Source organism: Aotus nancymaae, unplaced genomic scaffold (assembly GCF_030222135.1).
Source record: "Aotus nancymaae isolate 86718 unplaced genomic scaffold, 86718_ANA_hifiasm-v0.15.2.pri h1tg000020l, whole genome shotgun sequence".
NCBI classification, from domain to species: domain Eukaryota; kingdom Metazoa; phylum Chordata; class Mammalia; order Primates; family Aotidae; genus Aotus; species Aotus nancymaae.
Genome location: NW_026988432.1, coordinates 42,282,445 through 42,298,534, shown reverse-complemented (window position 1 = coordinate 42,298,534; position 16,090 = coordinate 42,282,445). Strand labels below are relative to the sequence as shown.

General features: G+C 37.8%; 1 protein-coding gene across 46 annotated transcripts in view; it reads left to right on the top strand.

Annotated features, from left to right (window-relative positions):
• The window catches only part of DTNA (dystrobrevin alpha), a 381,211-nt gene that overhangs the window by 289,994 nt on the left and 75,127 nt on the right, over window positions 1-16,090 (top strand). For all 46 annotated transcript variants that reach the window (XM_012447220.3, XM_064379277.1, XM_064379287.1 and 43 more), the window contains 2 exons: window positions 7,917-8,002; window positions 13,598-13,752. In XM_012447220.3, coding sequence (XP_012302643.1) covers window positions 7,917-8,002; window positions 13,598-13,752 — 241 coding nt within the window. The remainder of the gene's footprint in view (window positions 1-7,916; window positions 8,003-13,597; window positions 13,753-16,090) is intronic.

Here is a 16,090-nt window from a genome sequence, read left to right as displayed (position 1 = left end):
TGAAAATCCAGGGTTGATCTTTCTTAGCTCTTGTCATATTAATTTCTTTTAACTCTTTTTTTTTTTTTAAGACTGAGTCTCACTCTATTGCCCAGGCTGGACTGCAGTGGCACAATCTCAGCTCACTGCAGCCTCCACCTCCCAGGTTCAAGCAATTCTTGTGCCTCAGCCTCCCGAGTAGCTGGGACTACAGGCATGTGCCACCACACCTGGCTAGTAATTGTGTGTTGTTTAGTAGAGACAAGGATTCACCATATTGCCCAGGCTGGTCTCAAACTCCTGGGCTTAAGCGATCCACCTGCCTCGGTCTCCCAAAGTGCTGGGATTACAGCAGTGAGCCACCATGTCTGGCCAATTTTCTTTTAATTCTTCTTCTGAGATTAAGTCCTCTTTGATCTCCAATATGTTACAGACTAGTGAGTCCCAGTCACTGAGATTCAGACCCTCTATTTTTACATTTATTCCACAGAGAAAAAAAACAAGTGTTCATGGTTACCAATGTGGGTGATCCTGTTTTTACAAAAGACTTCTATATATTTCTCTCACCTTCTCCCTGCTAAAAACAAGTCTTGACTCAATCTCATTTCAATTCAGTAGTATCTTCTCTCTTAAGACAGTTCTTCATAAAGTAGATTATGTGACTGAAGCCTTGATTTTAGCAAATAACATCATCATATCTACTCAGTCATTTAAAAGTGATAGTAGGACAATAATAAATATTAAAAGGGACAGTGATTTTCCTGTTTTCAGAGGTCAAGCTATAGTCTTCCATGATAATGATAATAGAAGAATTGTGGTAATAAATAAGATACACTCAGTATTTACTATATGTCAACAGTCTTCCTGACTTGTCACTATATTATCATGATTTTCCAGGTAGAGGAGGTAATAAAGCTGAGATAGAGGTTAAATAATTTGCAGATCATACAGCATCATACTAAATGAGGCAAATGGGGGAAAACTCATTTTGTTTTAGGAACTGTTTTAAGCTCAGCTCTATTCATGCTTTCTGTTTTATTTGTTAAGATGAAAACTAATTTACATTTTTCTCCCAGACTTGTTGTGCTTATTACGAGATATTATTCTTATGCTCACACTCCTAATCTTTCCAGTTTGTGGTATTTAGACACATTTGAAAGAGTGTATGTAGAAGAAATATTTGGACTTAACATGTTTTACATTGTAGCATTAGAATCAGTTTTATGACAGCTACCCAGAACTACAAATCCATCATATAATAGTGTTACGTACAGAATACAAAATCCTGGTATTTTCCTCACTGTTCGCCGTATTGCATCTTACTGGGCCATTTGAACACCTATGCCCACTGCAGAGCCTTCCAATGCTACAAAAAGACCGTAGAACTATTGCAAATGTGTGGCTATGGAGTGCCTGGAACTCTGCCAAAATCCTTCTGCCTTTTGAATTTTAAAAATGATTCTGATGTTTAATGCAAAAATATACTACAAAATACACAACCATTTCTCTGTGCACCAAAAAAAGCATTGTTCATGTTTGAGACTATGTAGATTTGTGAGAGCAAAGAAGAGAAAAAGAGAAGAGTTATAAAAAACCAAATGTTCTTCTCTTTTATTATCTATACATCCAAGACTAGATATTTAAAACAGTGTTTACTTGGCTTGGTGACTTTTTTCTTTGCATGTCTTAAATTCAAGATGTCCACAGAACATTCTCCTCTACTAACTGAAATCTTGTTCTGGTGAAAAATACTTTGTTCAAAATTTCTACATGCTGCTAAAATGGAATCACTTTCCAAAAGATTTTCACAATTGTAGATACATTAAATATCCTAATGTCACTCATTGTTTATCTGACTTATACTTTGAATGAGTAGCAGGTAGAATTTCAAGAGGGATGAGGAATTTCAAGGGGTAGGGCGGCATTCCAACAGTATTGGTCCCTTCTGTTCTGGAGAAACCCCTAGCAAACTCACCTGGCTCAGGGCTATAAGGAGTTATTTTCCCAGATGTTTTGCTAACATTATGGAGAGCCCAGAGAGATGCCAGGTCCAAATAAAGGGTGTCTGCCTGTTCATAGGTTAACTTCACTGTCCCCCAAACAAGAGTTAATTATGCATGTAATCACTTCAAATTCAAGGCATCACGTTACTGCATATTCTAAAAGTAACGGCCATAAAGCCAATCATTATTATCATATTCAAACATGTTATATTTCTCAATATAAATCTTAAGTGGTAAATCAGAAACTTTATTTTTCAGTTGTGCATTCATTAATTGAACCGACATATGTAAAGAGCCTGCTATGTGCTAGGTGTTATAATACACTGGGAATAAGTAAGACAAGATGAAATGAGATGAGATACCCTTTGAAAAATGTGTTGTATTAAAATTGACTGTTTCTGACTTTTTATCTCCAATATGTTATGAACAAATGAAGGGTAGGAACCACACGTTTTTCATCTGTATACCCCCAACCTCTAGGACAATGTTAATCAATATTTATTGAGCAACCAAATGAGTGATCCATATGAGCAAAATAATTTTTGGATTAAAGAATGTGTTACAGTAGAGGCATGCTGTGGAAGCAGAGGGAGGAAGCAATTCTCTCTGTTAATTAAGCCACCAAAATGTGTGAGAAAGAGCAGTTTGAGTGCTGTGCCTCTGCTTATCAAAAATGCTTACCAAATGTTTTTGTAAAATATGTTGGTAAAAGAAGAACTTCTGATTTTAGTACTCTTAAATAGAGAAATAATTTCTTCTGTCTGATCAAGAAAGAATCAGTGAGAATTCAAATCTTGCTTTCAAGAACTTGAAATTTCTCATGGGCTTTTGTAACTTCAAACGGGAAACTCTCTTGGCAATTAGGAGAAAATTTACCTTCTGTACATCCATTCCTATCAATATCTATTTGTTGTTTTTCCTTCTGTCAAAAACAAATATTCTCTTCCCTGTAACTTTTCCATATAAATAGTATCTTCTTAGTTGAAAGAAATCAGTTTGTCTCTTTATAAGATTATGGGAAACCCAACCCAGACTGAAGCAGTTTCTCACTTATTATGACAAGTCAAACTTTGAAGTAACCCAACATTCTACAAATCACTATATATATTTTAACCAAAGGGTAAGTGCCTTCCTCTTTCCATTTCAATCAATTGTCCTCTAGAATAACTTGAAAAGTCTCAGAGTGAGAAAATAAAATGTGAAGAAAGATAAACAATTTAAAGAAACATTGATTTATGAAGCCATTTCAGTTTGTGCTTTTGATAATTTGCATATATTAGCCTGGTTCTCTTAAATACCTTGATACGTGTTAATCATATACCAGTATACAATTTTATTGAGTATTTTTTAATGTCAGTCTAGAAGAAGAAAGTAAAGTTTGTATAGGCAAAAGTTCCAGGGTAATTGGCTTAGAAACAAAACATATTTCATTATGCCAAAAGACAATAATGGAGAAAATGAATAAAGTATGTATTATGCACTGTGTTCTCTCTCTACATTGAAAGGGAAAATATTACAAGTAAAATATTATTTTAAAAATAAAATTACCATTTTTAATAATAAAATGATATGCTAATATTAATTCTTTAAGGTTTTATTGTGCCTTTTATAGTACCAAAGAATTAACCGTACTGAAAGCTTATGTGGTCATGTGATTGACCACATTACAGACTCCTAAGGCTGATCCTGCCCCTAAAAGTCTGTGATTCATCCAGACTTGTGCCCCGTGATGCATCCAGTCTCTCAAATGCATCTGGCTCTTTGATGTCTTGAGATGGCAGTCAGAACTGCACATGCAGTTGAAGGCATACTGCTATGGCTTTTCGTAATAGCAAGAGAAGTAAGTGTATAGACTTTTTCTGTGCACCTCCTGATGCTGCCCCACTCCCAGGCTGTTTGGCCTGAAGTTTTAGGGAAAAATCTATGTGTTTCAACCTCAGCACACACTGGCGGGTTGGCTTCCTGAGTTGTGGCTGACAGCCAGCATTCCATGGGTGCAGTTTTACTACCTTACTGCAAAGGCATTGCCATAGACATAGTCACTTTGGAGCAATATGCTGCTTTCCTGTTCGTTTGCCCAGGACTCTGAGGAGCTTCCCATTATCCATCCTCAGGCACTTGTCGTTCTACTTCCTAGACACTTAACAGATTTTATTGGCTGTTTGTAAATCAAAGTGGTCCCAACTAATGACAATTCTTGATGAGCATAGCTCTTAAATTTTTCCATTTGGGATGTATCTGCTTTTCTCTACTCCTTGCTTTCTATGTTAATGCCAACACCTTTTTTCACAATGAAATAGGGACCCTGGTCCCATGTTTTGCTGAAAACATGGGCTGATATAACCAGAGGAATATGTGCTACCTAACTGTAGCGTATAGAACTGTAGCAACCGAACATGCTTTTCACTTTGGGTTTCATAAAATAATTTTGTACAGAAAAATTCCACAGTCTCTATAATATATTTAAACAAATCTTCAGAAACATAACTTTTTTGTTAGAGAATTCCTGAATTTGAGGTTAGGGTAACTGTAGGGACTTTTTCATCAAAGATTTTTTTTTTTAACCATTATTTCCTACTCACAACACAACTGTGCTTATGTGATATATTTACTTTTCAAAGAAAGCTGGTGTTTTAAAAGCCCCCTCTTTAAAATTGGACCCCCTCCTCTTCACCCTGCTATGTTTACTAAAAATATTCTTTTTAAAAAGATTCATTTGTATTTGTCTTTAGTGCTCTCATTCTCTGTTGTAGAGTCAGTCATCTGTGCTCACTCCTTAAACCCCATAAATATTTAGACACTAGATAAGTAAAGTATGAACTCACCCAGTCTTGGTGTGCTTACCATGACCTAGATCCCTGCATACCCCCAGAATCCTTCTTCATGACAGAGTCACATTTGCAATCTGGCACAGTAGCTTGCATAACAATAGAATCCAGTGGCCTAATTTCACCCTTGAGTTCCTGCAAAACTCTCATTCAGCTGCCCTCCACTTGGTGATTTATCTAGATTTATTGTGTCAATTTGGCAGAATAGCTCTGATATAACCACTGTTGGATTTAATATCATCAATCTTCCATTTCCAGGAACAATACAGGACTGGCAATCTCCCTATGATCTTCTTTATTAAAAGCTAAGGTCTAAGAGTACACCTAGGAGCTAACATTGTTTCATCCTTCAGAGAAGTCTCTATTCCAAAATCATCTGTGGTCAAGCCTCTCCTTTTAAATAAATTATTCTCTCGGACTCATTGAAAGGAACTGTATTGTTCTTGAAGCCTCACAAATAATGCTCCTCAATTTCTTTGCATTTTGAGGACCACATTATTGCTATGTGATTCCTAATCTTCCATACTTTGTAGACTTCTCATTATTAGAACCATGTTAAAGTTTAGGGAAAAAGCTAATTACTTCCTGAAGTCAAATGTTTGATACTTCCAGTTATGCATGTAATGGGAGGACAGGAATAATTTTGAATAGGGTAGTTTTTACAAAATCATTACATTTCTGTTACAGCTACCTGCTCTAAAATTAAGAAATAACTCACTGAGTGGACACTCAAAATTCTAGGTGTACCTTTTATACTGATTACTAACCATTCCTTAATATAAGAAATGTATTAATCACTAACTCTGTATAAGACAAAGCACTAGGCACTAGGAATTCAAGTAATTCAGAAAACATTATCTCTGCACTGAAGGATCTCACAATGTAGAATCCAGTCACATTGCAGACGTGTAAAAAAACACATCAAGGTCATTCAGTGTGACAGATGCCACATAATAGGTAAAAAGTGATGGGCAGAGTGATTTCCTAGACATCTAGGAGAAAAGCTGGTTTCAGAGCAGGGTGGATAATGATATTGAGTGGCATCTTGACAAATGTATGGGATGGGTGGGGGCAGACCATGTTAGGAAGGGCAGGGACCAAAAGGTATTGAACGGTTTGACTATGGTGTGCAGTAGAACAGCAGAAATGGTAGCAGAGGAGACTAGATGAGACTGCTGGGTGTGCCATGAGAAAACGTTAGAACTTCATCCTGTGGGTAAAAGGAGACCAAAGGGTTTTAAGCAATGAAATAATATAGTCAAAATTTGTGATATGAGTGTGTAAGCAGGGAGTTCATTTCAGAGGTTATGACCGTGTTAAAGCAAGAGCCGATGGAAGCAGTGACAGTGGGAATGAAAAGAATGGAATGGATTCAACATAGAGGTAACAAGTCTAGCTGAGTCCTTCAACCATTTGTTCGGGGTGGTAGTAATTAAGGTAGAGCCAGAAATCAAAGGTGACCCCCAACTCAGGATTCATTTTCAGGTAACTAGGTACGTGGTGTTTCTAATAACCAGCAGAAGGACTGCAGGAGGAACAGCAGGTCAGTATTAATGTTAGTCTGAGTATTATAGAAGAGCTCTATAAAGATAATGAGTTCTCTTTTGAACGTACTTGGTTTGGCATGAGGTATCTAAGTGAACATTTCCAATAAATGATTACATAAATCTGGTGCTCAGGCTTAGAAATAAATATGAAAGAGTCACTAGTGTAGGGTTCAGTCAATTTTGCATTCTGGCTGGTTGTAACTGAGGTATTACGCTAAGAATGACAGCAACAAAGATATCAAACGATCCCTCTCTGAAACCTAGTAATTAATAAATAATTGTGGGAAAAAAACCACAATTATTTATTATATCTTATCCTTCTCATATATAAGGTATATGAATCTTATTCATATAAATTATTTATTCCACATACTAAAGCTTTGCCAATACAAACTTTACTTACCTTTCCAACACATTATTATTTTAAATAACTCTTTTGACCATTCTTAAGATTAGCTACTATCAAATAAGTGGATTACTAATATGATATGGTTTCTGATTCCAAGGTATAAGAATAAACAGTTTATTCCAGCTGAAAAATCATTTAGCTGAAACATTATACTTTTTAATCATATTCCCTTTATGTCACATTTATGAAGGACAGATTTGTTATACTTCCTGAATCAATGAAGATTTGGCAGCACTTATGTCATTTGGGTAGAAATAAAGTGTTCAAACAGAGCTTTTACTTTTTTTTTCTGAGACAGAGTCTCCCTGTCACCTAGTCTGGAGTACACTGGCATGATGTCAGCTCACTGCAACTCCCGCCTCCTGGGTTCAAGCGATTCTTATGACTCAGCTATCTAAGTAGCTGGGATTACAGGCATGCACCACCATGCCTAGCTAATTTTTGTATTTTTAGTAGAGACAGGATTTCACCATGTTGGCCAGGCTGGTGTCAAACTCCTGACCTCAGGTGATTCACCCACCTCAGCCTCCCAAAGTGCTACTAGGATTACAGACATAAGTCACCACCCTCAGCCAGAGCTTTTACTTTTGCACTTTTAAAATAGTAGCTGTCTTTGAAAAGTAAATATATCACAGAAGTGCAGTTGGCTTGTGGGTAGGAAGTAATGGTTGAAAAAAATGTGTGATGAAAAAGTCCCCATAGTTACCCTAACCTCAAATTCAGAAATTCCCTGACCTAAAAAAATGATATTTCCAAAACTTTGTTTAAGTAAATTATAGACTGTGGAATTATTGTGCACAAAATTATTTTCTGAAACTCAAAGTGAAAAGCATGTTCTGTTATTTAAATCCATAGTTAGCTAGTACCTATTCTTCTGGCTATCAGCCCATGTTTTGAGCAAGTGACATACACAAAGAATAAGCTAGGAGATTCTGATGTTTCTTAAGAAAAGGAAATATTGAATAGACGGTTGTTCAGATATGTGCAATGAATTATTTCACAACCTTTTATAAAACGGATGTGCTCACATAAGGCATGCAGCATTCCTGTGATTTCTACAGAATAGAAAATGTCAAACCTTGTTGCTGGAAGTGCTCCAAATGACATCATGTTTTTTTGTTTTTTTTGTTTTTCTATTACCACTAAACAGGGAAGGTCATGGTAAAATTTCAGTATTTGCTGTCAAAATGGCATTAGCCACATTGTGTGGAGGGAAGATCATGGACAAATTAAGATGTAAGTTGTGATTCCTTGTGTCTCTCTTTGCTTTTCCCTGCTAGGTACCACCCTTTTCTCTCCCTCATTCCCCCACGTCCCCTGCCCATTTGTATCTTTCCTCATTCTATGAGAGTTGTTTGAAATACAATTTTCATTGATGTTTGGATTTGGTCATAGCGATGTTTTCATCTTATATAAATGCTAATGAAGTGAATGTTTTCCTCTACTTATAACCTGTTGAGTATCACCAACTGGCCTCTTTCTGATGTTAAAGTAAAATAAGCATTCTTTGCAGGTAATTGTGCTATACTGCCTTACAGGCAGGACAGGATGTTAGGGACATGAAGGCCATAGTAGGAAACCTTGCCCTTTAAATCTTCTAAAAGCAAAGCTCCTGGCACATTTTCTCATTCTTCTCAGCCAGCACTATTCAAATCACTGGGAACTCCAAAGGTTTCAAAGCCTACAATGCCAGGAAAGAAGAATAGGGGTTTCATAGAGACAGCATTGACAGAATTAACTAGATGCCAATAAAAGCATGGGAGCTAAAGTACATTGAGTAATTGTGGGCCTTGATGAACATTTTGTCTCTAAATATGGTAGAGTTCCTTAACCAACAACACATTCGGGATTGTTCGTTGTTTTCAGTAGGTAAAGAAATTGAGACTTAGTTAATCATATGGTTAAAATGACACCAGGATTTGAGCCCTGACTTTTTTTTTTCCCCCAGACCAGTGGTTCACAAATTTTAGCATGCATCAGAATCACCTGAAGGGCTTTGGTAAAATGTAGATTTCTGGGTCCCACCCCCAGAATTTCTGACTCAGTAGGCCTAGGATGGGGGTGGGTGACAAGAATATGTATTTATAACTAGTTTAAAATGATGTTGATTGATGCTCCTGTTTAAATTTAAAATTCCCACTTAGCCCTATCCTTTCCCCTAAATAGTATGAGTTGGGGTTATAAGGCTGTGTTAGAAAGGGCACTGTCCTGGGAATTGGGAGTTCCAGGTTGCAAGCCCAGCTGTGGGACTAATTTGCTGAGTTATCATTTGGCAGTTACTTCACTTCTTTAGTCCTCAGCCTCCTTCTGTATCCTAAATTTGGGGATTTTGTGAGATATTCGTAGAATCACACCTAGCTGCAATGCAGCCATCTGTGTGGCTCACAGCACGAGGTTCACCTGCTGCCTGTCAACTTCTGAGCGAGATCTCTTGCTTCTTGCTCCAACCAAAAGGAAAGAATAAAGGAAGACACAGACAAAAGCTTTTGTTCCTTTGGAATGTCCCCAGAGTTGCTCCGGGGATGAGTCATTTCACTGGACCAGTAAGTGAAAGGGACAACAAAGCCTCAGGTAGCCACACAGCTTCCCTCACTTCAGGGACTTCCCTCCATGGAGAGCCAAATGCAGCCAAGATTCAGAGAAGCCCAGACAGACCTTAGGAGGAACCATGTATCTTCTCTTTTGTTAGCCTGAAAGATACAGAAAGTTAAAAACCATCTACCTCAGTGCTTGTTTGAGAGATAAATTTGTAGGTGCTGACACCAAGGGCCTTTTATTAAAAAAAAAATAGCTCCAGAGTAACCCACAAGCGTTTCCTTCAGGGTTAAGCCAGAAAGAGAAAGCTTAGCAAAATGAACCAAGGCAGAGGAAGAAACTCCTGAGAACCTTGTCTGCCAACCCCAACTGGCCATTTACAAAGAGAACAATAGATAAATGTAAAAAAAAAAGCTAAACAAAAAAAAAAAACCCACTTGGAAAACATCTAAAAATACCTATTTAATATTATATTAATAGGTACCTGGATAGAAAAGTCCCATACTAAAATAGGTTTGAAGAAAACTAAGAAAACCATTTTTCTGCATCTCAGAATGTCTGTCAACCTTTAACATACCAAGCTAATTCTGAGCTCTCGGGGTCCTGGTGTTTACTGTCTTTCCACTCATCTTTGCTCAGTGTAAGATTTCATCCTCCTCCTATGAGTTAGGGTGAAGGGTAGGGATGGGATGGGGGGAGGAGACAGTCACAGGAGTCACATCTCACTACAGAGGCCCCCCAGCCCTCACAGCTCATCACCTAGGATGGCATCTCAGACCAATTACTAATTACTGGTTAGAGAAAAAGTATGACAGCAATGGTTGTTGTGTAATCCACTTTCACCTCCTGTGTTCAGAAGGGCACCCTATTCCCTCAATCCAACGACAAATGTGGGTCAAATACAGATAGAGGGAATGGCTGCTAGGCAAAGAACTAGCAATGTCAGCACAGTTGCAAAACTCAACATATAACCAGATTATTGATTAGATCTTTACAATTGTGAAAACCCTTGCAGTTCTCTCTTGGGTTAAGGAGTTCAAAGGAAACACTGTAACTGCTACAGTGCTTTCTCCTCACCCCATCCCATAACTGCCCCCCGCCAAAAAAAAAGCACTCTTTAGTAGCCAAAGTCTATTCTCTTTAATGCAGTGAAAGAAACAACAAATGCATGTGTCCCATTGGAGGCAGGCAAACTTTTCTAGTCTGCAGAAACAAGCTTCACAATATCACAGATGCTGTAGAAAAACAGATGGTGTGACCCCGATAAGTTGCATCCCCCACTTTGAGAGCAGTGCACCTGAATCACAGCCTTTTGTGTCCCTGGTTCTCTGACTGAGGAGCCACTCTTTGTATAGTTAATCCCAGGAAGATGGCTTTAGTGGTTTCCAGGTAACTTGGTTAAAAGCAATTTGACCAAAAACAATTTAATTAAAGGTAATTTGGTCACAAGAATCTCTCCAGAATGTTAGCTGGTCAAAAATGAATATCCTGAGTCATGAATATTTCTGGTTTCAATGATAATTATTAATTGAATGAGCAAATGTGGGCAAATTTACCCACAAAATCTACCCACAGACGCCCTTGGTGGGTGAGATTGTGGTTATTTCTATTGTCTTCTTTTCCTGGCTTGCATTTTAATGATGAAACAGATAAGGTAGCCAGGCATGGTGGCACACGCCTGTAGTCCCAGCTACTCAGAAGGCTGAGGCAGGAGAATCACTTGAACCCAGGAGGCAGAGGTTGTATGAGTTGAGATCACACCACTGCACTGGGTGACAGAGTGAGACTCCATCTCAAAAAAACTAAACCAAAACAAAACAAAAGAACAGGTAAGGTCATTATTTTCTACATTGCTTCTCTAATAAGAAAGAAAGAAATGAAGGGATATGAAATTTTTCAGGCTTGATTGTTTTGTTTTCCCTTCTTTAAACTTTTTCTAATTTACTTTAAGCCAAAATGCCAGCTGTGCTTGTTTGGTAATTTTTCTTATTTTTTGTGCATAGGGATGAGGGATATTTAGCTTGTTCCAGTTACTCCCTTATTGATGGAGAATACAGAGCAAGAATAATTGGCTGAAAATAAGTCAGAAATTTTAAAAAACAAAGAGAAAGCAACAGAAAATTTGAAGTTGGTTTTCTTAATGCTTTAAAATGCATTAAAAGAGAAAATAACCCCATGTTGCAACACAATTTCCAGTAACTGGGGCTACCATTCACTGGTAGAGTATTCCCTGTGTAATTCCAGGGAGCATCATTGACACAGCCTAGGAGATGAAGAGCGCCCCCTGCAGTCAAGTGCCATGGCAACCTAAACATACACTTAACTAATAACACTACTTTTTTTGTCAGATTATTCTTGGCCCAATTATAAACTGTTTTAATGGGTTGGAACACTTGTTTATACTTGTGCCTCAGGGCTCCTGGATAGTTCTAAGGATCTTAAGGGATTCTAAATCCAGTGCTGTAAGCCTGGTATGTCATGTGCTGATCTAAAGCTTTGGGGAGGACTTGTTTTATTTTGTTTAAAAGGCTAGTATTATGGAAAATACTGCATATTTATTGAGTTTCTATTACAGAACTGGTTGTTTTCCTCTATGCCTACCCCTGGGGTAATGTTTCTAATACACTGACCTGCTTTAAATTCTTTGGTGTCTCCCTCAACATCTTCTGGACATAATCTAAACTCCTCAGTAGAATTCAGCCATAAAAAAGAATGAAATCCTGTCATTTGAGGCAACAGGGATGAGCCTGGAGGACATTATGTTAAGTAAAATAATTCAGGCATGGAAAAATAAATACCGCATGTTCTCACTCATATGTGGGAGCTAAAAAAGAAAATTGAACTCATGGAAGTAGAATTATGCTTATTAGAGGCTGGGAAGGGTAGGGGGCTGCAGGGGGTTGGGGGTATAGGGAGAGGTTAGCTAATGACTATAAAGTTACAGCTATCTAAGAGGAATATGTTCCAGTGTTCTTTAGCACTGTCTGGTGACTATAGTTAACAAAAATTCATTGTATATTTCCAAAAAGCTGGAAGAGAAGATGTTGAATATTCCCAACACAAAGAAATGATAAATGTTTGAAATGAAGGTAACGCTCATAATCTTGATGTGATCATTACAAACTGAACACATGTATCAAGATCTCACTCTGTATCCCATAAATATGTACATTAATTTTTTACTCAGAATCTCTATAGTCTCATGATTAATCAACTGTTTGAAACAGCAGAAATCCTTTATAAATGGAGTATTTAATGAAAATGAAAGTCAATTCATGTTCTCAAAACATAATCCAATAAAAGCCTGTGATATGCTTAACATCTGACTTTGGTGTAAATACAATGTTCCCGGATTACATTTGACCTTGAAAAATTAAACCCAAAGTGACTAGAGGTAGCACATTCACAGCCGTTTATCCCAACAGCTGTGCTGGCCTGGTGACAAGCTAGTTAGCATGGTGACAAACTACATAATGGCGAACCCTTTCATTCTAATAGTGATTTGCACAGAGGAATTATAAAGCACCTTGGGAAATTATGCCATTAATATTCATTAAGTGCACATAGTGGCAGAAATTGAAGAACTGTGGTTCAGTGAAGCCACAGACCCTTCAGAGAAAGATCCAGGGCTTCAACTTTACCTCATTGATCATCCACAAGGCCACGCTTCCTCTTCACTACATGAGTCAGAAAACCCTTCTCCGTAAATCAAGTGCCTTCCACCCAGAACACGATAATTGATAGAAAGTTTTGTGCTTTTGTAGGAACTTAATCAAGAGTTTGTCATTACATCTTTATCCTCGTTGTGTCTTTGATTTTTCAAATATCTTATACCAAAATCCAAAAGTTTTGGTGATAAGTGGGTAAATTTCTAGCTAGATAAATGAATATACACACACCCCAACTTTACAGCAAAACTCTTACTGTGTTTCAAATGAAGTCACCATCTCTCTCATATATACAAAAATTTATTCTACTGAGCTACATGAGAGTTAACAATTGATCTCAAAACAAAAACACGTCTTGTTAAAGACATTTAATAAATGTCTCTTTCTTATAAAAATGTTAATTTTACCCAAATTACTTGTGATTGCTATGTGCCAGAATCATCTAGAAAAAGAAACCAGAGAAAACATTATGCCAGGAATATTTCAGCATAAAAAATAGCTTTTATATTATTATTTCATAAAAATGTTCATTTTGCTACTTTTTTGTCATTTGTAGCTGATATGTTGAACAAAAACATTGGAGAATGTTCATATGATGAATAAATATCTTTCCTTTTCCTTTTGTCAGATATTTTCTCAATGATTTCTGACTCCAGTGGGGTGATGGTTTATGGACGATATGACCAATTCCTTCGGGAAGTTCTCAAACTACCCACAGCAGTCTTTGAAGGTCCTTCATTTGGTTACACAGAACAGTCAGCCAGATCCTGTTTCTCCCAACAGGTAGGAGGAAAATATGTTTAAGGAAGTATTTCTTTCATACAGTGGTTGCTCCCCTTCTAGATGTCATTCCAGGTCACAAATATTCAGATAAATTCTTCTATGTGATAGCAACCTGTAGTGTATTTTTAAGCCTCTGACAAATGACTTCTGAGCCAGTAACTAAACCCAGCACACCTGGATCACAATAATAGGCAATGTTTACCGATCATGAGGCAGACGCTGCTAAATTTTTTCCTTTCATTGCCTAATTTAATCCTTATAACATCACACTGCTATAAAGACATACCCGAGACTAGGTAATTTATAAAGAAAAGAGGTTTAACAGACTCACAGTTCTGCCTCAGGAAACTTACAATCCTGGTGGAAGGTGAAGCAAGGACCTACCTTCTTCATGTGGCAGCAGGAGAGAGAAAGAATGAAAAGCCGAGGTGACTCTGCCATTTATAAAACCATTAGATCTGCCATTTATAAAGCCATTAGATCTCCTGAGAACTCCCTTAGTATCATGAAAACAGCATGAGGAAACCACCCCCATAGTCAGTCGCCTCCCACCAGGTCGCTCCCTCAGTACCTGGGAATTACAATTCAAGATGGGATTTGGGTGGGAACACAAAGCCTAACCATATCACCTACACTCTCAGTGTCATTATTTTTATTATCACTGCACTTTGAAAGGCTTAATTGTCTCACTCAGCCTCATGTGAAATACATGTTTGACCCAGCAACAAGCTTTAACATTGGTTTAGCAAAGGTTACCAGAAAGGAATCCCAGCATCTGCCACATCATGACCTGAGAAGCCCAAAATATGGCAAACACAGCTGCCTAAATCTTCTACAACATGATACATTTGGGGTTCCAAGTGATGTGTTTTAACTGGGTATGGCTCATGCTAGCCCAGGAAAGCTGCATAGTTTAGGGGGCTGTCTATGTGTGTGCCTCTCTGGTCATGTAGAGAGACTCCAAGACCATTCTCCAGCATAGCCCAGTGGTAGCACAAATCCATACATCAAGGGTTAGTTTACCATCCAAAGTAACCTTTATGTTCTCTCAAAAGGCATCCTAACTGGGTGTGGTGACTCACCCCTGGGACTTTGGGAGGCCGAGGATTAGGAGCTTAGGAGTTCAAAACCAATGTGAGCAACACAGGGAGACCCCATCTCTACAAAAAGCTTGAATCACTTAGTCAGGCATGGTGGTACATGCGTGTAGTCCCAGCTTCTCAGGAGTCTGAGGCAGGAGGATAACTTGAGCCCAGCAGGTCAAGACAGCAGCGAGCTGTGATGGCGCCACTGCGCTCCAGCCCAGGCAACAGAGCAAGACCCTGTCTCAAAAAAAGATAAAATAAAATAAAAGTATATCCCTGCCCCATAAAATGCATACAACAAATGCTCACTACACTGAACTGTACTGATTTTTAAGAGTCCGGAAGTCTTTTTTTTTTTTTCACTGAAATTAGCTTTTAAAAGTGTCAATCACTTCAAAACACAAATCTATGTTTTTCATTCAATTTTACTGCTTTCCAACTTTTCTCATGGCATGCTAAATGTATAGCTCCTTTTATTTTTATGGTGTTTTACGCCTCACAAAGTGAATTATCTGATTTATGGCTTGCAACAACCCTGAGAGCTAACAAGGAAAATGTGATTCTTTTTTTAACAATATAAAGTTCATAGCTAGTGAGGGTGGGGGCTGAGTTTTTAACTCTGGTCTTCTAATTCTTCTGTTAATGTTACTCTTGTGTTATTGTCGTTGTTGTTGCTTTTGTTTTGTGCACTTTCAGTTTATATTTACAAGTATTCAGATGATCTGACCCAAGGAAATGCAACTACCTGTTCTATTCCTTCACTCAGTCATGGAAACAAGAATAATTTCACTTATATCTGAATTCTTGAATTTTATGTAGTGTATTATAGAATAATTGATAAATGCACTAATGCCTCAGAATATGTCTCATTCAAAATAAGCTGGAATAATAGGACTGGGTTTAAAAAAAAAAATCTTAAAAGGACCTATGCTGGTGTAGTGACTCACACAGTAGTTCTAGCACTTTGGGAGGCTGAGACAAGAGAATAGCTTTGAGTCCAGGAGTTCAAGACCAACCTGGACAACATAATAAGATCTCATCTCCGCAAAAAAAAAAAAAAAATTAAACAATTAACCAGGTGTGATGACACACACTTGTAGTCCTAGTTACTTGGGAGGCTGAGATGAGAGGATGACTTTAGCCCAGGTGTTCAAGGTTATAGTGAGCTATGATTGTGCCACTGCACTCCAGCCTGGGCAACAGAGTGAGATCCTGTCTCAAAAAAAAAAAAAGGACCTATGTGTTCAAAAATT